Here is a 14,349-nt window from a genome sequence, read left to right on the forward strand (position 1 = left end):
ACTTTACACAAGTGTGTCTTTACCTCCGCCGCAGAGGCTCCGCCGAACCCCTGAGACCGACTCACCGAACCCCTGGGGTTCGATCGAACCCAGGTTAAGAACCACTGATCTAGTTATTATATAATGCTACAGTAGGCCGAATTTGCTTTAGGGAATAAAATGTTTTTAGGGAGTAAAACCAGGAAACTGCTGCAGGTTCTATTACAGACGTAGAAGTTTTAAAGGAATTGTCAGATTATCCTCTATATATTTTTAAGCATTTATCCCCGACTGTTTTTGTGATTTTACTAAATAAAAAAGGTGCATTGAGTGTAGTTTGTTTTCCTGCAGAACCCAGTAAAACCAGCTGAAGCTGCTTTCAGATCAACTCTCTGACCTCTGCTCTCTCTCTCTCTCTCTCCAGGTCATGACTCCAGGCCTTTATCACTACTATGTGACTGAGCTGGCTTTCTACTGGTCACTCATGTTTTCCCAGTTCACGGACATAAAACGGAAGGTGAGTGTAACTCAGGTTGAGTATCTGCCTGTCAGGTCAGACAGCAGAAGATCCTCTCCAGGGCCACTCCCTGTTAGACATTTGTCAGTAAGTCTATTGTTCCTCATTTAGCAGGCGCAGAGAAAAGAGTGCACTTTTCCCCCCTTCAGCTGTATATGCTAGCATTATGGTGTACTGGGAGACTTCAAAGTGTGTTTTATAGTTTGTGTGTGAGGTTAGCTTTAGATGTGAGGTCACATGTGGGGCGTGGTGAGACGCGCAGCGCTCAGTCTGTGAATGCTGTGTGTTTTCAACGCGTCATGTGATTGCAGGATGGAGCAGGCCTGACTGTTAGAATTGCAGAAATTCCTCCGAATGCCAGAGCTCTAGATGTTTTCTGCAGCAGATTCTTGAATTGTAATTTTGTTTAGCTTGGTTTTATTTGCTGATGTAACTCTCGTTTGCTACTGGATGCTCAGAGGAAGCAGCAGCTACAACATCTGCTGAGGGAGTTTCTTGATTAGATGTTTATTTTTATGTCCACATCCTTTATTGCTGTGGGAAATTCTAAAATCCCCTCTTCACTATTTGTTTAATGTTTGTTGAAATCATAAATTTGATGTGTAGATATTTAAACTAAGATTTATTCCCATGCAAAATGATTCTGATACGAGTATCTTACCAACTCCAGGTAATTATGGGTGTTATATTTCTAGTATTGTTTCTTAGTTTTGTGTAGGATTGCTTGCCTAAACTTCCAAAATGTGCGTCCTTTGTTTAGGCCGTGCTCTTAAGTCACTGCTTGTGGGTGTAATAACACGATTACTCAGCTGTTTTGTCAGAGGCACGAGTCTAAAAATAACATTTAATCACATTAAGTTGTACCTTTCTCCTCTCTGTCTTTGAAATGATTGTGATGAAGACATTTGTAAACATTTTTTAGTCACTTTACAAAAGATGTGAACAATGGATGCATTGGTTGCTGTTTTGTGACTGATCACCGATCTTAGTCATAACAACAATAATGATAACTTTATTTCTTTATGTAGTGGTGAACAGTTACAAGGAGATAAAAACAAAAATGGATAAATAAATAAATAATAAAACAATATAAATTAACAACAAGAATAAACACAAAAAAATCGCCTGGCCTCTTAAATCTGGGTTATTGGTCGATATTTGTTGGATGTGAAACCAAAATGAATGAACATCTGTTAAGGTCTGAAAATCAGCCACTGTCCTACTTTGCTCTGCTGTGAGAAGATGACTGTCAGACCAGGTCACGTCTGTCTGCATGTCTTGTGGTGAACAATAATCACCTCATTTTTACCAACTTGGAAATTTTTCAGACAAAAAAAATCTCGATTAGCAGATCAGGCTTTTTAAAGATCAGTGATTGGCTGGAAACTGTGATCGGTGCACCCCTAAATGTGATGAAGACATTCATACTTTAAACAGTTTTTAACCACTTTACCAAAGATGAGAACAATTTTTATTCAAAATATTATCCATCCATTTTTTTGCACCCTTGTCCCTCAGTGGGGTCGGGTTTGTTCCTCTCCAGCTAACGTTCCGGGCGAGAGGCGGGGTCACCCTGGACAGGTCGCCAGTCTGTCACAGGGCAACACAGAGACACACAGGACAAACAACCATGCACACACACACTCATACCTAGGGACAATTTGGAGAGGCCAATTAACCTGACAGTCATGTTTTTGGACTGTGGGAGGAAACCGGAGTACCCGGGGAAAGCCCATGCATGCACAGGGAGAACATGCAAACTCCATGCAGAAAGACCGGGGCCGGGAATCAAACCCAGAACCTTCTGCAAGGCAACAGCTTTACCAACTGCGCCACTGTGCAGCCCCAAAATATTATCCAACTATGTATTTCTTTAATTTCACTATTAACTGGTTTTGTTCTTTTGTTCCATATTTTTGTAAATATCTGTTTCTTAGTCTCTATAAAGATGCCTTTAGATCAAATGGTAATAGTTGATAACACCATTAATATTTAAATCTAAATTTAAATTTTGAAGCCATCCACCATCAGTTCAAAGGGCAACACTCTGTCATGTATGTGGAGCATTAAAGAAATCCCCCAACCTCAACACATCCTCTCTATCCTCTCTGGTTTGAGGTCAGTCAGTCAGAAAATTAACCTACTTTTGGTTTGTCTTGTGATTCAGTAATTCTGCACCAGTTCTTTTGGGTTTCTCTCACATACAGCTGCAGTCGGCAGCTATATGTATAAACACATTTTAGATATATAAATGTGTGTGTGTGTGTGTGTTCTGTGACCCTGAACACTGATCACCGTCTCCTCCCTGTTTTATTCTCAGGACTTCCTCATCATGTTCATCCATCACCTAGCAACAGTGAGCCTCATTAGCTTTTCTTACGCCAACAACATGGCTCGCGTGGGGAGCCTGGTGCTGTGTGTCCACGATGCCGCCGACTTCCTGCTGGAGGTCAGTAATGATCATAAACAATCTGGAAACACTCCTGAGATGATAAATAATTATCTCTGCTGTGCTTCATTTTACATCTCATCAGGAATAAGCATCATATGTGTAGTTCTAGCAACTACATGTGGTAAAAATATTGCTTTTGTTTTTTCATTTACCTATGGAGCTCACTGTAAGTGGTTTCTTTTGTGTGATAATGTGATCGAGCACATGACGCGTGTGAATGTCATGGGAAAAATGAGACACTTCAACCCTCTGGAGTCCTGAAACATTTCCTGCATGTTTGCATAAACATCTGCCAGAAAAAAAGGAATAGAAGCAACAAATTACTGCGCATTTACAAAGTTGCATTTGAAGAAACCACAAGTTGCACAATAATATTATTTTGGTAGATGGACCAAAGTTTGTTTGTTTGTTTTAGATATTTTTGTATGTGGTGTCGGGTACTTTTCAGCTTCCAATAACGATGAGTTCTGAGTTGTTTTTGTCTCGACTGGAATTCACCCTGACTGCATATTTGTAAAACCTTTCGTATTTGGAGCAAACATTCCTTAGCATCTTATCATAATGTTTGATTTCTGTTGTCTTTGTTCTCCAACAGGCAGCCAAGATGGCAAACTACACCAAATACCAGCGGGTGTGTGACTCCCTCTTCATTGTGTTCAGTGTGGTGTTCTTTATCACACGGCTTGTTATATTTCCAGTATGGTGAGTATTTTTAGCCACTCAAACTTAATATTTGGTTTGGTTTTAGTGACACATTCGTGAAATATGGTTTGGAGTTTCACAAGAACATGAAACACTTTTCAGGAAACCATTTTTGGAGATTTTTTGTTTGGTTTTGAGCCTTTGGATTTCAAGGAACGATAAAATTTAAACAACACATCATTGAATTTGTTGGTCAGAGCTCTGAGGCTGCGTTCACACCAGCCTCAGCCTTTAGTCCACTTTAACCGAACTCCAGTCCATTGGGCTAGAAAGTCCACCTTGTTTGAGGAGGTGTGAATGAGAAATCCAGAAATCCTGCCCTCTAAAATATGACAACACTCATTAGGATTTTTTGCAGGATGTTGAACTCATGTTTTCTTCAGCAGTTCTTGGTGCAGCGCCCCCACAGGCGAGGGGGGTGAACCGCACCTGCTGAAACTTTAACAAATACTGCAACTTTGGTCCCCTTTTGAAATAAGTCTACCGTGTTAAAACACGCTTAGAGTCGGGTTGACCTTTAGCTACAAAGGCTTTTTAGATGATTGCGTTTCCTCGACAGAGCACTAAAAGTTGCAGCTCTGCCTCCACAGAGTCCAACAATAGGGAACCTGTCATTGGCAGAAGTAACCTGAGCAGCTATATTCAGTGTCTTGGTGTGAATGAATGAGTGGTGAAGCTACCTGGACTGAAATCCAAGCCTTTCCGGGGGGGAGACGGGTCTGTCTTTGCTAGGTGTTCTTTTTCTGTATAATGGATTGTCTTTCTGGGTTTCCAGGATCCTGAACTCGACTATGTTTGAGAGTTGGGCCATCGTTGGACCCTACCCATCCTGGTGGGTCTTCAATGTCTTGCTGCTTCTGCTCCAAGTGATGCACGTCTTCTGGGCTTACCTCATATTCCGCATAGCTTTCAAAGCTATTATGCGAGGAAAGGTGAGATCAGTTTCAAAAGTTTGAATTTGATTGTTTTTTTTCTGCTGTTTGTCAAATCCAAAGCAAAAGCAGATTTTTGTGGCTTTGTTATGAAAATCTGAGTAACCAGAAGGTTGGTGACATCTGTTGGCCTTAAATGGATTTGGTCCAGACCAGGGGTCTACAACCTACGGCTCTGGGGACACAAGTGGACCTTCCAAAATGTCTCTTGATAACTTTGGCTAAAAATTAAAATTAATCATCTATTGTTTCTAAATTTTGATATAACAAACTTGGGTTTTTAACTGTTTTTCAGTTTATTCCTACAATATTCCACAAAGACTAACACTAAACGTATTGGTAATATGCTTTTATATCTTTTTTTATCATTGGGTTGGAATTTGTTTTGTTTTTTATTATTTCTTACATCATTTTTGTCCCACAGGAAAAAGTGATCCATCCTCCTTTTGCTAAATTTTATGTTTATCTTTATTTTCAACGATGAAAACAGAAAAACAGGGTCTCCGCACATTCTTGAAGTCTTAAATTCACGTATTTAAAAGTAAGGTCTTAAAATGTCTTAAATTAATTGAAAAACAATAAGTTGGCCTTAAATATCTTAATCACAGGTCTTAATTGTTTTGTGGCAGGACTATTGAATCTCATTCCATCTAGTTTTGTTTTTTCTTGCGGATCTTATTGTTACGCAAAACTCTGAGTCATGCGCCAACAACTTTTCTGCTTTCTGTGACTCAACTCAGCGCTAGCTAGCTGCTAATTGATAGCTAGGTTTTTAACGTCCATTACTTTTTGTACATTTCTATTGTAATACTGGTCTTAAATCCCATTCAAATGTTCTTAAAAAGTCTTATTGGAGTTGGTAAAACTTGCAGAAAGCCTGAAAAAGAAAACAAAGCTTCAAAAATGATAAGTTTCCTATTGTAGATATTTATCTAAATAAGTTTTTCAAAATCATGTGACATTTGCTGCACTGGGTGGTTTAGAGAACAAAATGGCTCTTTAGATTGTGGATGTTGCAGACCCCTGCTCTAAACTCAGTACTTATGTTCTGACTTGTCACCAACTGTTAGTTTCACTTCACTGTATTTGACATGAAGTGTTTTGCAGAAAATGTTTGCTCCTCTAACTGTATCACAGATGAACGGATAAAAGCCCCACTGCCAGCTGATTGCTATTTTTGGTGATAGATTTGTAGCCTCCCCCTCTCTCGGTATTTTCCCATCTGCCCCTGACTCTCGTCTCGTTCTCCCTGCAGATGATCCCCCCCCCTCTCCAGAATCAGAGTGGGAGATCCCGTCTTTCTCTCTATCTTTGTCCAGTGACACCCCCCCCACTCCGCTGCTCTCTCACTTCTCTACATCTGCTCTGTCTGCTTGACAACTTTGCCATCTCTCTGTGTTTGGCTGTAAGTTTCCATCCACTTTCCCTGCACTTTCTCCCAGATCTTAATCTCATCTGTCCTGTTTGTTCCAACAAGATTAAGTGTGGCTGTAGTGTCGCTTGCAGTGGGAGGAGAGTTGTAAAATGATGAGTAATGTGGTTTTGGTGTCATGAACGTCAGGTATGTTTTCAATTAGTCAGGAGTGTGTTGTTGAAATTGTCCGACAACACCCCCTTGTGGCAATTAAGGGTGTTGCGAGCAGTTCAACCAAGAAGTCTTTTTACCGGGCACATCGATAAATATATTTCTAAATTATAAATTATCCTTTTTTAAAAAAATAGAAATTATACATTTACTTTTTGGAACTTTATACATTTATTTGCAATTCTATAAATGTATTATTATTTATAATATGATTCTCTGGGGTGGCCAAAATGTTTTTGGGGGGGGGGGGGGTGCCACTGCTGTTATGCTTTTTTAGTAAAACTTAATGCAGCAAATAAATTAATAAGTCAGACAAGCAGCTACCAGCAGGAAAACTTACATTGTAGTAATACTTCATATTGGTGTTAATATTGGATTCTGCCTTCTGTCCCAAAGGTGTGTAAAGATGTCCGGAGCGACATTGAGAGCAGCTCTGAAGAAGAACCTGACAGCCCAACCGAAGGCCGGAAGGCCTCCACTCACACACCGAAGGGAGAAAACGGCACCAACGGCCATTGTGCGGCAGCCAGAACCCGGACTCAGAACCACAGTAGCTGGTGACGAGGAGCCCACAGCGCCCCCTGCAGCCTCCATAGAGCTACGTCTGCCTGACCTGCGGGGCTCTCTCCCACTTTATATTAACACTGACAGCGCACAGATTTGTGAATCGGTGGATGGATGGATGTGCAGACACTGACAGCGTTGTGCGGAAATCGGATCATGTGATTTGCGTAACCTTATTTTTCCAGGCGGTGGGATTAATGAGTTTGACTGCAGAGATTGGTTAGTTTGAATGTTCTCTCCCAGTTTTATTGGTCAGAGGAACTGAGTTATTTTTTATCCTGAAGGGTTTATTTACAACATTTTTCACAGTGCCACCTTTCCACAGCAGGCATCACTCAAATAAAGATCAACATGTGTTACAGCTGGGCTTTTATCAGCTCTGAAAAGCAGAAAAYCTGCTGGATGAGTAACAGGAAGTTGGCAGTTATGCAAAATGATGTGGACTTACTTTTCAGCAATGTCTGGCTACTTTGTAACCTATTTTAMTGTTTTTACTACTTCTTCCAAGACCAATCGTGTATGAGATTTTCACAGCCGGTAAATCCAGGAATGTGGACCATGAAAAAGATTACTTGAGTGCTTTGTAAAAATGTATTTTCAAATATATTCTGTTGTTTGACGATGTCTCTTTTAATGCAGAACTGTGAGAAATTGTCATTTTTATGCAATACAAACTATAAATTATGCTCTGCAGATGTGACAAAGGCAAAAATATATTCTCTACCATTGTTTGGTTCAGTTTTATACAACAAAAGAAAAACAAAATCTGTGTGGGAACAGACAAACATTCGGGGAGGAATCCTTCTCTTCMCCACTGAGACGGCGTAGAGGACAGGTGTCAAACTCAAGGCCCGGGGGCCAAATCTGGCCCGCCGTAGCTTTTTATGTGGCCCTCTGGACTCCAAATTACATCAATAAGTCCTTCCAGTTTTTCACAAATCTGCAAAAATCACACAAAATCAACACATTTTTTCCTGATTTTACTGCTAATTTTCTCAAAATTGGTCAAAAACATTGAATCCGTAACTGATACGGCGAGTGATAAAGTCACATTTAACATCATACATTAGCGTAAATATTGTAAAAAAACTAACGATTACAAATATTTCTTAATATTCACCACAAAATCTGTCATTTTGATTGCAAAAATAAACACTAAAATAATCACAAATCCTGGAGGAACAGCTATTTATTGATAGTTTAACAGTTTTATTGGTTTTATCAATAGATTCTGGTGCAACCGGCCCTTTAAGAACATTCAGATTTTTGATTTGGCCCAAAATAAAAATGAGTTTGACACCACTGGCGTAGAGGAATGGGAAACGTCAGTCTTTCATAATTTCAGGGTCCTGGTTCTTTGCAGCCAGTTTCAGCTGTTTCTGCTTCTCCCAGTACCGCATTCCTCGCATCGTACACAGGTAGCCTSCGTATGCCGTCAGCAGCATCATTGAGGCGGAAAAAGCGCGGTAACCGATATCAGCCAGACGCTTTGCCGTCACCATGGTGATGATCCTGAAGGAGAGGAGAAGTTGGAGCAGCTGGGTTTAACTCAACTGGTACATTTAGAAGMTGAAGTTTGGAYATTTAAGATAATTACAAGTATATTTTTTAATATGGAAATACTGGAAGCATTTATGTTTTATAAAAGTACAAAACTTGGACTGAAAAGCAAAMAAATCWGTCATCTTTCAATAAAGATGACAGATTGATAAGTGGATTAGTTAAGAGGCAAAAAGCTTAGACAAAACTGCTTAAATATTTGTAACTATATAAATAATCTCTAAATATTGGGACCCCTCCATAGCAGAAAGCATTCCAGTAATTAAACTATAATATTTTATCATATTGTATAATTTTATCATATTGTATAACATACATAGTATAAAAATTAATCTGAACATTTTCCAAGTCTAATTTGTTAATTTATTAAATTTGTTTCTACTAAAGCGTTTACTACTAATCCTCCGTGGTTCCAACTGATAAAAATATACAAATATTTAGTAATAAGACTGATATGACATTGTCATAAACATGACATATCACCTGTCATGAACATAAAGGAGTCTTTATGAGTGTTTATGACTGTTGTCATGAAGTGTCATTCGGTAAATAATGACACTTTTAATGCAAATTTGCATTAAAAGTCCATTAAAAATGCCAACTTTGCATGATTTTGTAAATTATAATTTAATGCAAAGTACACTTTACAACAAATTACACTACCCATTGAGATATTTAACTGAAAACCTTCCCTCAGAAAGCGATTCACTCCCTCTCCCTCAGCACTTTTTCAACATGACCTGGACGTCTGATGCGGTATATAACATCAGACATATGCAGAAGTTGTAATTTACAATTTTCTGGCAAAAAAAAAAAGAAAAAAAAAATCAACAAGGCAGACCTATCGAGTAAAGTGCAAACTCCGGTTTTCAAAATAAAACCACGTCACTGGAATTTTGAATTTTAAAACTCCTTGAATTAAAATGTTAAGATTGGATATACTTATCAAACCCATGTTTAATTTTTCTTAACTTAACATTTTTTTCAACTGAAAAATTGATAACATAACACGTTTAATCACATATAACAAATAAAGTGCGAAAATTAATAGATATTTACAAGAAAAACTAGATACAACCCAACAAAAACACATTAATCATTAAAAGGTCTAAGACTAAAAAAATATTGCATTCATTTTCAATTTAATATTAAATTAATATTTAATATTGGCCGTCTGGAGGTCATAAATAGTCATGACAAGCATACAACTAGCTATGTAGCAGACCCGAACCGGTTTATTGGGAGTAAACCCTGAGTTTCACAGTAAGAGCTGTGTGTGCAAACAAAAAACAGTAAGCTACAAACCGTAACTTTTGAACTAAAATAACGTTCACTACTAAAATATCAACTTTGACTTAAAACTAAACCTGTATTCATATATAATACAGCAAATTTACAATTCTGAAAGATCATTGAAAGAAATATCCTTATAGACAAATAAACATACCTTGTGCCTCTATAAAAATAGGGCCGCTAAAAATAAAATAAATGTTGCTAAAGCTGTTGCAATTTGTCTTCAGTTCTGTTGTTAAGCCGCCGTTCTACCAAAGGTAGCAGTCTTACCAAAATAAAAGCATCGAGTCAAAAACCGGAAGTCTGTCATATAGTATACAAAACAAAACTAAGTAAATGCAATAAGTGAAAAAGGGGAATATAACAAATACAGCAATTAACCCCAAACAACCTGGGGTTCGTTACAATCTATATTGATATTGAAAAATCGAGTTCGGCTATTTAAAGCAATGGACATTTCAGTTTCTAAATAAAACATCTTGCATTTGAATTTTGATTAAAGTTAAAAAGTGTTAAATGAAACTAACTCTATTAAACATCATATTTTAAAACTGTAAGCGTCGTTTTAAGTGTTTTGCACTCATTCACTTATAGTGTTAACAAGAAACATAAATATAACTGAATATTTTAGCTGTTTTCTTCCATCCATCCATCGATTTTCTTCCGCTTCATCCGGGGTCGGGTCGCTGGGGCAGCAGCTTCAGAAACGAGGCCCAGACTGTTTTCTTTACTTCTTCAAATAGCCGAGCCCACAGCAAGCGTGAAAATAAAGAGAAAAACTAGTGGAACCCATCTACGACATTTCCACCCGGAATCTTTTCTCAAGCACACACGTTACGATGGCAACATGTCCGAATCTTAAAGACCCTGACGATGCAGTAAACGACCCTGGTGCTGCTCCTTACGGAAACTTTATAAACTATTACAGCTTTAACCCTCCGGAAAACCGCTTGAGTCTGATCCCAGCGACGCTCCTGCAGGATTTAGGCTACAGGGACGGAGGGGACGAGCCCACGCTCATCCTGGACGTGGGGTGTAACTCAGGGGTACGAAAGTGACACACTTCCTGTTTGTGTTGTTATTTACTTCTTGGGTTGACTAAATTATACGTGCGGTGACGTTTTTGCGTTTTTTAAGTTCCTGTTTCTACTTTGTCACTTTAGTGTACTTGTGTTTGCTGCTGTAGTGTAAAGGTAGACTAGTTGAATGTATATTTTTTTATTGCATAAATTGATGACTTTCCCCATCGTCACCAACTGCGATGCCCTACCATGCTTCATATCATAGACCAATAACGTTTGGGATTTAAGCTTATTCCATATAATATTAGATTACATAAAAATGCGAATAAATGATTCAGTTCCTTTATTAATACTAAACATTTTGGTGCCAAAAAATGCAATACATTTCTTTCATTTCCTTTAGTGAATGCTTATTTATTTGTTGTAAAGAAAGCATCTGCAGCGGGAAATAAATGTCTCTAACATCAACATGTGAGAAGTTTCTTTTCTATTTCTTTTTGAAGTTTTGGATCTGTAATAATTTACACATTCCTTCCCACTTTGTTTAATTAAAACATTGCATTCTTTGTTTATTGATTTTGGCCCATGTGGCAAATAGTTAGGACACCCCTGGTGTGAACTAAATTTTAAGCAGAAAAGAAAGCCTCCTTTTGATATTGTCTGAACAATAACTCATTTCCTCCTGTGTGAACACCAGGACCTGAGTGTGGCCGTCTACAAGCATCTTGTCCAGGAACCAGGGGAGAGCACAGTTCACCTTCTGGGGTTTGACTTGGATGAAACTCTTGTTGAGCGTGCAGAGCAGACCAACCCTCTCCACAGCAACATCTCCTTCATCCAGCTGGACATCACCAAGGAAACCAACCAGCTGCAAGACTTCCTCAGCCAGCACAGCTGCTCCCACTTCCACCTGTGTCTGTGCCTGGCCGTCACCATGTGGGTCCACCTGAACCATGGAGACTCAGGCCTGCTGCAGCTGCTGTCGCGCCTCGCCGCCATCAGCAGCCACCTCCTGCTGGAGGCTCAGCCCTGGAAGTGTTACCGCTCTGCAGCCCGCCGCCTCAGGAAGCTGGGCCGCTCGGACTTCGATCACTTTAAGACCCTTAAGATCCGTGGCGACGTTGCAGATCACGCCACGGAGCATTTGGAGAGACACTGCGGCATGGAGCTCATGCGGAGCTTCGGCAGCACCGCATGGGACCGGAAGCTGCTGCTTTTTAGACGGAGATGAGTTTTATGGATTTATGGCTTTTAACACCCCGGTTCTTTGAGACGTAAACAAGCAAAACCAAGGTTAAGAGTTTCCGCCTTAAACACAACATATTCTATGTAATTTAACAGGAAAAACAATCTTATTGGGGAACAATGAAGAAAAGTGGTATTAGTGTACCATGTCGTTTTATGACGGGAGGAAGCAATGCAGAATTACTACAATCAGGTGACTCTGACTGACTACAAATAAATTCCTGCTCTTCAAGTTTTTTTGTCACATCTTCCAAAACTATACGCTGATTTCATTATCAAGAAGTATCGGTAACACTTTATTTGAAGGGGTGTGAATAAGACTGTTATGACACTGAGTCTTATTCACCTGTCATAAACATGTCATAAACACCTGTCATGAACATGAATAAGCCTTCATGAATATTTAGGACCGTTGTCATAAAGCATCATTCGGTAAATTATGACACTTTTAATTCAGTTGTCATTATTCAAAATGTCTTATGACAACTTGACATTAACCAAGAAATTATTACTGTTTAAACTTTACCTTTAATAACATAGTTACCTAATTTTTAAAGTGCAATCAGTAGTGCTTTTATAACAAATTTATATCAGTAATGATTTATTAGTTAATGTCAAGTTGTCATAACAAAGCCATTTTGAATAATGTCAACTGAATTAAAAGTGTCATAATTTACCGAATAATTTACCTTCATATTCATGAAGGCTTCTTCATGTTCATGACATGTTATGTCATGTTTATGACAGTGTCATATCAGTCTTATTCACAGCCCTTCAAATAAAGTGTTACCGAAGTATCTGGCAGGGGAAATGTATAAATAATTTCAACTGTATTAGTTAAAAATAGAACATAATGATGACGGTAATAAAAGAACAGAAAATATTTATTTCAAAACTACTTTGTTCATCCCGACGGTAAATTAAATGTAACTAATTTCATTAAGGAGTTATTGTGGTTGGTGATGCTGCGGGCAGGAAGGATCTCCTGTAGCAGCCAGTCGTTTAATAAATATGAGGAAACCTCTGACTGAAGACAAAACCCAGACACCGGAGAGGACATTCAATGGTAAAGCGTCCAGGATGACACCATCAGGAATGCTATGCTAATCCACCTCTTTTGCTTTTGCCGCTCCTCCTCAAGCCTCAGTCTGGCCGTCATATTTGAACTTTGTCTCCTTTTCAACTCCTCTGGGATCGTAGTTCAGGTATTTGAGCTTTTGAGATGCTGGTTAGCTGCTCCCAGTTGTCAAAAATAACACATTGTTGCCAAAGTTGCACAGCATTTAAAACCAGAAGGAATAAGTGTCCAAAACATGCAACATCTCAACCAATTAATGCAACACAACATGGATAAATATTCACACAAGGTATTTTATTGTATTGCTGTGCAATAATAAAGATATTTAAAAAAGAAATAAGGTGGCTACATTTAATAAAGTCTAAGCAGTCTGATGAAATTAAAGCCGTAGACACATTTGGTGAAACAGAGACGATGAAGACACCTTACCCACCAGGAAGCACGGAGGTGAGGTCATCGTGTTTTCTTCAGCTGAAACTGGAACCTTGGAGTTAAAGAGGAGGGAATGAAAAACGGCTTTAATTACAAGTAAATGTTGATCAAAACCGTATTATTTCTGCTGGAAAACTGGCAATCAAGAGAAGTTTAATTTTCAGCATGACAAAAACCCCACAGCATGCGTCCAATTAAAGCAACAATGGGTTGTTTCAGGACTGGGTCACACCAAGATCTGAGCTAAAGGAAAAATAGATTTGAACAAGTTTTGGGAAAAAGTTATGAAGGTGGATAAATATACTGAAAAACTTCTTCCATAATTTTAAATTCATTACTTTTTTAAATAATACCAGAGGAAAACTAAATGTTGCAAATCATTATGAAATTTACTTCAGAGTTGCTACAGATGCTGACAAAGAATGTCCTGTAGCAAACAGTGTTACAACTCTGAAGGATCCTGACTAAAGACAATAATGTATAATTTTCTAAACTTTATTAAGTCACAATATTCCCCAAAACAGAACCAACCTTCTTGTCCCATTGCTTAGTCTTAAAAAAAAAAAACGTAGATGCTGTTCTGCATAAAAGCAACTCAAATGATCTACTTCTATTCATGACACAGTGATGATTTTTCATATTAGTGTTAATATTGGATTCTGCCTTCTGTCCCAAAGGTGTGTAAAGATGTCCGTAGCGACATTGAGAGCAGCTCTGAAGAAGAACCTGACAGCCCAACTGAAGGCCGGAAGGCACCAGAACCCGGACTCAGAACCACAGTAGCTGGTGATGAGGAGCCCACAGCGCCCCCTGCAGCCTCCATAGAGCTACGTCTGCCTGATCTTATTTTTATCCTGAAGGGTTTATTTACAACATTTTTCACAGTGCCACCATTCCACAGCAGGCATCACTCAAATAAAGATCAACATGTGTTACAGCTGGGCTTTTATCAGCTCTGAAAAGCAGAAAATCTGCTGGATGAGTAACA

At 38.8% G+C, this 14,349-nt stretch overlaps 3 protein-coding genes across 6 annotated transcripts in view; 2 read left to right on the forward strand and 1 right to left on the reverse strand.

Moving 5' to 3' along the window:
• The window catches only part of cers5 (ceramide synthase 5), a 29,232-nt gene extending 14,934 nt beyond the window's left edge, over positions 1-14,298 (forward strand). For 2 of the 3 annotated variants that reach the window (XM_008408911.2, XM_008408908.2), the window contains 5 exons: positions 404-496; positions 2,817-2,945; positions 3,544-3,650; positions 4,426-4,582; positions 6,564-7,459. In XM_008408911.2, the coding sequence (XP_008407133.1) occupies positions 404-496; positions 2,817-2,945; positions 3,544-3,650; positions 4,426-4,582; positions 6,564-6,728 (651 nt within the window). In that variant the 3' untranslated portion in view covers positions 6,729-7,459. Of the gene's footprint in view, positions 1-403; positions 497-2,816; positions 2,946-3,543; positions 3,651-4,425; positions 4,583-6,563; positions 7,460-14,155 lie in introns of those variants that run through there. The other variant, XM_008408910.2, reaches the window with a different exon arrangement.
• cox14 (cytochrome c oxidase assembly factor COX14) overlaps positions 7,961-14,349 on the reverse strand; it is a 9,629-nt gene continuing 3,240 nt past the window's right edge. The window contains exon 2 of one of the 2 annotated variants that reach the window (XM_008408906.2): positions 7,961-8,239. In XM_008408906.2, coding sequence (XP_008407128.1) covers positions 8,057-8,233 — 177 coding nt within the window. In that variant the 5' untranslated portion in view covers positions 8,234-8,239 and the 3' untranslated portion in view covers positions 7,961-8,056. Of the gene's footprint in view, positions 8,244-14,349 lie in introns of both variants that reach the window. The other variant, XM_008408905.2, reaches the window with a different exon arrangement.
• Positions 10,263-14,296, forward strand: bcdin3d (BCDIN3 domain containing). The gene is made up of 3 exons (XM_008408904.2): positions 10,263-10,630; positions 11,304-11,867; positions 14,037-14,296. The coding sequence occupies exons 1-2, from the start codon at positions 10,424-10,426 to the stop codon at positions 11,835-11,837; spliced, it is 741 nt and encodes a 246-aa protein (XP_008407126.1). The 5' UTR covers positions 10,263-10,423; the 3' UTR covers positions 11,838-11,867; positions 14,037-14,296.

This window comes from Poecilia reticulata, linkage group LG5 (assembly GCF_000633615.1).
Source record: "Poecilia reticulata strain Guanapo linkage group LG5, Guppy_female_1.0+MT, whole genome shotgun sequence".
NCBI lineage: Eukaryota > Metazoa > Chordata > Actinopteri > Cyprinodontiformes > Poeciliidae > Poecilia > Poecilia reticulata.